This window comes from Sinocyclocheilus grahami, unplaced genomic scaffold (genome assembly GCF_001515645.1).
Source record: "Sinocyclocheilus grahami isolate Dianchi unplaced genomic scaffold, SAMN03320097.WGS_v1.1 scaffold666.1, whole genome shotgun sequence".
In the NCBI taxonomy this organism is placed as follows: domain Eukaryota; kingdom Metazoa; phylum Chordata; class Actinopteri; order Cypriniformes; family Cyprinidae; genus Sinocyclocheilus; species Sinocyclocheilus grahami.
In genome coordinates, this window is record NW_015505845.1 from 135,040 (window position 1) to 143,335 (window position 8,296).

At 42.7% G+C, this 8,296-nt stretch overlaps 1 protein-coding gene across 2 annotated transcripts in view; it reads left to right on the forward strand.

Annotated features, from left to right (window-relative positions):
- The first annotated feature begins 649 nt into the window (after positions 1–649).
- cdh26.2 (cadherin 26, tandem duplicate 2) overlaps positions 650–8,296 on the forward strand; it is a 22,313-nt gene continuing 14,666 nt past the window's right edge. For both annotated transcript variants that reach the window (XM_016242617.1, XM_016242618.1), the window contains exons 1-4: positions 650–755; positions 3,583–3,705; positions 3,854–4,003; positions 4,112–4,256. In XM_016242617.1, coding sequence (XP_016098103.1) covers positions 705–755; positions 3,583–3,705; positions 3,854–4,003; positions 4,112–4,256 — 469 coding nt within the window. In that variant the 5' untranslated portion in view covers positions 650–704. The remainder of the gene's footprint in view (positions 756–3,582; positions 3,706–3,853; positions 4,004–4,111; positions 4,257–8,296) is intronic.

Consider the following 8,296-nt stretch of genomic DNA (forward strand, 5'->3'; position numbering starts at 1 on the left):
CACACACACTCTCTCCCTCACACACACACACACACACACACACACTCGCACTCTCTCTCTCTCTCACACACACTCTCTGTCTCTCTCTCTCTCTCTCTCAATTCAATTCAATTTCAATTCAATTTGTGCTTTATTGGCATGACAATTGTTACAATGTATTGCCAAAGCATAGTGTTTACACTGAATCTAGAACAGATATATATGCAACAAAAATATTGCATGTATATACATTTAAAAAGTAAAACAAATTAACATTTTAGAATCATAGAATTCTACAAACAATTTATAATTCAGTGTGGTGTGTGGTGTGGTGTGTGCGTGTTTGTGTGTGTGTGTGGGCGCATCACTGATTTGTTGACTCCTCCCTCTTTTTGTGACAGGCATCAATGTATCTTGCTGCTAGTAAGATGCAATCTTGTTTTTCACCTAATAAATACTGAAGTTGTGTTTTCTTGTTTAACATTTTAAAGTCAGGGTAAAGTATTTCAAATTTGGGATAAAATGTGTTTCTAATTTCTTCATAGTTAGGGCAGCTGGTGAGGAAGTGTTGCTCTGTCTCCACTTCCCCATGATTAGAGTAAGGGCAGATTACTCTCTCTCTCTCTCTCTCTCTCTTTTTTCTCTCTCTCTCACTCTCTCTCTCTCATGTGTCATATGAGCAGCCTGGATTACTGTAAGACACAGAGGAAAGCTCAGTCTCAGTGATGATCTGCTTCAGCATGAGGACCCTTCCTGTCAGCTTTCTCCTGCTGCTGGTGAGTTAAAGCTCTGTGTGATGTGATAAACTAGAGCCGCTCGCACCGCCTCATGTTTCTGTGCTCATATTTAGGCATTTATGTTGCAGGAACTGAGTCTGTCAAACGGTACAAAGCCAGCTTTATGAACAATGGGCTACAGAAGGTTTGCTTTGCATTGAATGATTAGCTGATGTGATTGCTTGCCATGTGTCAGATAGTAAGAACTGCAAAGGAAGGGCATGTTTGAATTAGTTCTGTTGAATTTGATTTAGGTTACAGCCATTAGGGGTGTGGACGAAAGGGACTTTCGTTGCTCTAAATCAGGAGTGTCCAACCCTGCTCCTGGAGAGCTACCATCCTGCAGATTTCAGCTTTAACCCCAATCAAACACACCTGAACCAATTAATCAAGGTGTTCAGGGTTGCTTGATAATTACAGACAGGTGTGCTGGAGCAGGGTTGGAACTAAAGTCTGCAGGACGCTAGCTCTCCAGGAGCAGGGTTGGACACCCGTGCTCTAAATCTTTCGGGTCATGACTCAAGAACATCAGAATGCACTTTAAGAATTGTTTGCATTGTAAGCTCATGCCTTAAGGCACCTGTCTACTCTCATATATGCTTATTATTAATAAATAATGACTAATTGTTTGAATTGAGTCAAAATGCATGGCTATATCTAATTATTGTATATAGTATTCTTTACTGCTTAATTTTTCAAGGATTGACATGTCAGTAAGAATTTGTGATGTGGCTTGCAAACGTATATGTCCTCAAGCGTTAGTAGAAACATAAACATCACACAAATCACACTTGATGTATTACTGTGAATGCTGGCCAGAAAATACATATTATGTTTTTGGGAAAACGCCTAGATATTGATTTGGCAGTGGTCCTAAACTTTGAAAGTTTTGCCATCAGTAGTAACTAATTAGCTTTTGACATCATTAACCGATACTGACAACTACTCAACTTTTAAAGGATACTTTGTATCTTATTTTCAGCAGCTGTGCTGCAGATACAGTATGTGGACTTCAATGGCATATTAATGTGGACTATAACCTCGGTGCTATCATTCCACAATCAAATTAAATTCTGTTTTTAGTTAATCATACCCAGAGGTGGACGAAGTACACGACTCCATTACTTGAGTGAATGTACTGTACAGACGCTTATGGTCAAATATTACTCCCTTACAAGTAAAAGTTACAAAGACAGATTTTTACTTAAGTAAAAGTACAGAAGTACTTGCTTTTAAAAATTACTTAAGTACCAAAAGACATTTCCTTTTATATGTCAATGCACAGTTTTATTATTGTTGTATGTTGTACTTGCAATGCCTCTGAAGCAACTTACAATGCATTACACATATTGAATACACTGACTAGCTTGTAGTATCTTTGGAATGAAGAGCTTTTAGAATGTTAAAAACCTAAAGAAAAGAAACAAGTGAGTTGACAAAACACTATTTTATTTAACACCCCATACCCACTTTTTGGCAGTGTGTGCACGCATCTACGTGTAGCCATTCATCCACATTTGAACAGAGTAGACAGTGAAATTTATGTAAATACTGATGAAGAATGAAAAAAACCAACCTGCTATAAAACAGTGCTGCTTCAAATCAAACACCTATTGTGCTTTGTTAGGAGACGCACAACAGTTCTTCTGTGGCTTTTTAGGTAATATTTTCATTTACACAATTTTGCTAAACCAGCCCATTATGTCTAATATATATATCACAATAAATTCTTCTTATGAAATTGTTGTAAATAAATATCACATTTGCAACTGGTCAGTGTGCTGGTAGGGGAAAATGCTGGGAAATCACTTGGCGTAACCCAACAAGAGTGATTACTGAAAAAAAACTAAATACAAAAAAAAATGACGTTCAAAACTGCTACGAATTTCTACTTCGAGGAACTTGACAGAAGTGAAAAGTACGATATTCACCTTTCCAAAGTAGTGAAGTTAAAGTCGTAGGTTTCCAGAAAAATAATACTCAAGTAAAGTACAGATACTCAAAAAGTGTACTGAAGTACATAGTAATCAAGTAAATGCACATCGTTACTGTCTACCTCTGATCATACCAAATTATATTGTGGGAAAACAAATGAGTTAATTAAAGTTAAATCATAAATAATATGCCTGTCAGACTAAATGAAAGGACTTTCACCCTGACATTACGAATAAGGAATCTTTATGCAACATTATTTATACTCTCTTTTGGTGATAAAATCAAGTATAAACAATGGACAGTATGTCTATGCAGGGAAAACTATATTTAATTAACCTGATTATGATGATAACTGAAAATTTACTTAATTGCTTTGTCAAAATCTTCTCAGCAATATGTTTATATTTAAAAATAAATTTTCAAAGTAATTTAGGGATCTACATTTCAAATTTAAAACCATCTTCACTGTAAAAAACAAAGTTTAGTACATTATTGGAGTTTACAAGAAAATAAGTTTTAGTTTTTTTTTTACTTCAAAATTTCTCACTTAATTCAATGCATGACTTGCCATTTCTTTGTAATTGTTTATCAAATTTACTAGCAATATTAGAGTGCAAATTAAAAGTAAATCCTACATATTGCCACAAACTTCTTTGACTTTCATATGATGTTGCCAGTTTATTTTGTTGCTGGTAGCCATTGACTTTCATAGTATGGGGGGAAAATCAATGTCAATGGTTACCATCAACCAACATTCTTCAAAATACTTTAATATTGCTTTGTATTGTTTTCATATTATTTTCATGAAAATGAAGTAAGAATTAAGTAAGTGCTAAGAAAGAATTATGAGTGAGATTCACACATTGACTTAACTTTTGTCATTTCAACTCAGTCTGTCTGGAGCGTGTGTTTATGGGCTGACAGCGGGAGGATACGACAGAAGCGTGCATGGATCATAGATTCGTTTACTATTGAGGAAGAATACACTAGTCCGTTTCCATATAAAATAGGCAAGGTGAGCGGCATCATAACAGTCACTGCTTTCAGCTACAGAGCTCATTCAATTCAGTTTTATTTGAAGAGTATTTTTCACATTACATGTTAAATTGCTGGATAATAATGATCATGTGAACATTTTAGTGTGCATGTTGTTTGTGTTTCAGGTTGAACTCGAAAGGTCTTATTTAGTAAATTACATACTACATGGTCAGGGTGTGGATAAAGATCCAAAAAATATTCTCAGCATTGATAAATCAGGTTATGTTTTAGTAGACGGAAAGGTGGACTATGAAAGCGGCCCTAAAATTCTCCATGTAAGTTATCCTTAAGAATGAGGTATCCATTGCATAGCAGCATTGACATTAATTCAAATACACTGCAAGAAAGGCCTGTATATTGATATTCACTGGATTCAATTGCAGTTGACATTTGAAGCAAGAAATCAATCCAATAATGAAGTGGATACAAGACTTGGGCTTGAGATCAAAATATTGGACGTAAATGACCACGCACCAAAATTTCAAATGTCAGTCTATGAAGTGACTGTGGACGAGTCACATGATCAAGGTAATCCATTATAGTTTGCACTTCATTACTTCACTATTTCATTTATGAAACAAAACAGAACACTCTGTCATTATTTACTTACCCTCGTGTCATTGCAGTCCACAGTGTTATTTTTTTCTTCATAACACGAAAGTAAACATTTTTTAATTATTAGAATTACTACACATCTACACAGGCTTTTGCAATTACCATTACTATTAAAAAGATAATAAAAAATGCAAATTCTGTCATCATTTACACACCCTCATTTGGATCCAAAAGACTTTTGATCACCTTTGAAACACCACTGATCACTGATCAGGGCTGTGTTTCCCAAAAGCTTCGTAAGGCTAAGTAGATTGTAAAAATGGTTGTATCAGAATCAGAATCAGAATGAGCTTTATTGCCAGGTATGTTTACACATATGAGGAATTTGTTTTCATGACAGAAGCTTCCACAGTGTAACAGAATGACAGTGACAGAACAAAAATCACAGATAATAAAAATTAGAACAAGCAAATAAGGAATAAAAATATATAAATTGACAGTTGTATGTGCAGGTATATTACAATAGACCGTTTTTGTATGTACAGGTACTGAATATTATGTGCAAATTTGAGGTGTATGTACAAATCATTTGAGGTGTTGGACAAATCATCTTAGACTTACGGTCTGTTTCCAAAAAGCATCATAACTTAAGTAGAACTTGAAAATTGTCAAAGATCTACGAGTGCTCTGAAGTCATCGTAATTCCCTAAGTGTGTTGTAAGGAGACAGATTTATAAGGTCACCTGCAAGACATCCGGCAAAGTGCACCTAACTGAGACTTCAATATTGTTCTTATGAATATTTCTTTATTAGTTTATATCTTTGCTTCTGTAATTTGTTTAAATTAATTTAACATAAACCAATGAAATAAAAATTAAATGACTGAACACAAAATAAATTATGAAAAAGGAATAAAATAATACACTGCTGTATATTGTCACAGTGCTTTTAGGAGGAGGCGAGGAAAGTGGAGATGATGGAGAGTAACGAGTAACGTCTTTATTTATCCACACAGGGGGTAACACGGTAGGCAGGAGAAACACACGTAGCACATATTACTGACAGACAAAATTACGTTAAGTACGACAAAGGAAACCAGGAACAGACAACACTTTTATATACAGGGCTTAACAAGGTGTAATTAACGGGACACAGGTTAATCAAATGACTACTCAACGAGAGGGAAAAACTCGGTCACGGGGAGCACATGGGAGAAAACACAACAAAACAGGTCCATATTCCTGACATATCTCCCCCCTCCCAGAAGGTGCGTCACAAACATCAGAGGGAGGGACGGGTGGGACCTTGGGATGAGGCTCGGGAGGAGGACGGACACACGGGGGGGGGCCGGCAGACAGAGTCCAGGGTGGTGATGAAGGAGGGAGGAGCCAGGGGAGAGACAGGAAGGACTTGGAGCATGCGACGCCAGGTGGGACCCAGGCCACAGCAGTTATGGCGACCCAAGGAGAAGCCGAGGGAGGGAAGAGCCATGGAGGAGAAAGGGCTGATGACTCCAGGGGGCCGACCAATGGCGGCGGAGCAGGTGGCGAAGGAGCCCGAGGCGGAGACGGAGAGCCGATGAGTCAGGGTGAGGAGGAGGATCCGGAGGGCCAAGGTGGAACAGATGGCTCAGGCCACCGATGCGGAGGTGGGGATCTGGAAGGCCGCGGTGGAGCCAGAGCGACAGAGGACCGAGGAGCACCCGAAGGGAAGGAGGAGCCTGACAGAGTAGGAGGGACAGAGGGATGAGGTGCAGCCAGAGGAGTGGAGTCCCGGGACGACGGATGGACGACGACAGACCAAGGCGGAGCCGAAGGGATGAGGGAGCCCGGTGGAGCCAGTGGACTGACGGGCCATGGCAGAGAGGAGGGGGCTAGGAGCCATGGTGGAGCCGCTGGGTCGACAGGCCGAGGCGGAGTACGGGACTCAGAGGCTGGAGGCGGAGGCAAGGGGTTCTCCAGCCATGCCGATGATGGAAACTGGCAGACCCGCGGTGCTCGCACCGAACAGATGGTGGGCTGAGGGTGAGCAGAGGGACTGCCAGATGACAGCGGTGGAGGAGGCGGGAGGGCATTTTTGAGCCTCCGGGTTCTCAGGGCTGCAATCAGGAGCAAAGGCCCTCCCTGGGCCGAACTTGGGAACAGGAGCCCTCTCTAGGCCGAACTCAGGAACAGGAGCCCTCTCTGGGCCTAATTCAGGAACAGGAGCCCTCTCTGGGCTAAACTCAGGAACAGAAGTTCTCTCAGGGCCGATCTTGGGATCGGAAACCCTCTCCAGGCCGGACTTGGGAACGGAAGCCCCCTCTGGGCTGGACTCAGGGACAGAAGCCCTCTCTGGGCTGAGCTGCGGAACAGAGTCTCTTTCTGGGCTGGACGGGGAAATAGGAGGGAGGAGAGGATCCCCTTCAGCGTTCCACAGTCCCAGTTCCTCAAATAGCTCACCCTCAGTCATGGCGCAGTGGGCTGAGCTCCTCTCTGTGCTCTCGCTGTCCACGGCTCTTTCCCTCGTGGTGGTCGTTGTAGCCAACTCTCACACATGGACTGATGTCATAAACAGCTCCGGCTCCGCGGCGATCCTCGGCTCTGTCGCTCCATGCGGCGATGGCTCATGGGGAGCACATGGGAGGGTCACGGCGGTCTCGGCCTCTCCGTCATCGGTGGGCTCGGGCTTGGGCTCCGCGCAGTGGGGTGATGGTGGGCTGGGCTCTAGGTCAGGCTGTGCTCTGGATCAGGGATAGACGCTCTCCAGCCACCGGATGATAGCTTCCCTCCAGCTCAGTCCAGTGGTGTCTGGGAGGTCGACGGGGTGGTGGTATTTTGCCCCGATCCAGAACAGGGTGTTCAGAGCAGCAGCATCGAACACCATTAGAGTGATGAGCTGGCTGAACCCAACCACATACTCCACAAGGGGCAGGTCCTTACGGACTAGAGAGACGAACAAAGCAGCGAGGGGATCCATGGGGAAAACACGGGAAACAAGTCAAGTCAAGTCTGCTTTATTGTCAATTCTTCCACATGTACAGCACATACACACAGAGAATTTAAATTGCGTTACTCTCAGACCCTTGGTGCATACAGATAACATTAACAGTAGAACATAAATACAGATATACAGGTTAAATATAAAATACAACTATACAAATATACAAATAAGGTAAAATGTAAAAAATATATATAAAGCAGCACAAGGCACATGGCAGATATGTCCAAGTGCAAGTATTTCTCCTTTTCCAGTGCAAACCAGTGAAGTAGACAACAGTGCAGATATAATGATTTGTAGTGCAAAAGAGCTTATTTAGACTGATTAAAGTGACAGTGTGTGTGTGTATTAGGGAGGGGGGAGTGGGAGAGTCCGTCAGAGGGTCAGAGTTCAGTGGTGCGGGGGGCAAAAGAGGGGAGGGGGGCAAGGTCGGGAGGGAGTTCAGCTTCCTAACAGCCTGATGGATGAAGCTGTCCTTCAGTCTGCTGGTCCTGGTCTGGAGACTCCGCAGTCTCCTCCCTGATGGCAGCAGACTAAAGAAGCTGTGTGTTGGGTGGGTGGGATCCCCTGCAATGGGTGGGTGGGATCCCCTGCAATGCAGAGGGCTTTGCGGGTGATACGGGTGTTGTAAATGTCCTGGAGGGAGGGGAGAGAGGCACCAACGATCTTCTCAGCTGCTCTCACTATGCGTTGAAGTATCTTGCTGCAGGATGCGTTGCAGGCACCATACCACACAGTGATGCAGCTCGTCAGAATGCTCTCGATGGTGCCTCTGTAGAAGGTGCACATGATGGGGGCCGGGGCTCTGGCTCTTCTCAGTTTGCGGAGGAAGTAGAGACGCTGCTGTGCTTTCTTGGCCAGTGCTGCGGTGTTGTCAGTCCAGGAGAGATCCTCTGTGATGTGCACACCCAGGAACTTGGTGCTGCTCACCCTCTCCACAGTCACACCAGTGACGGACAGAGGAGCATGCTGAGTGCGCACTCTCCTGAAGTCAACAACAATCTCCTTCGTCTTCTCCACATTTAGAGAGAGAT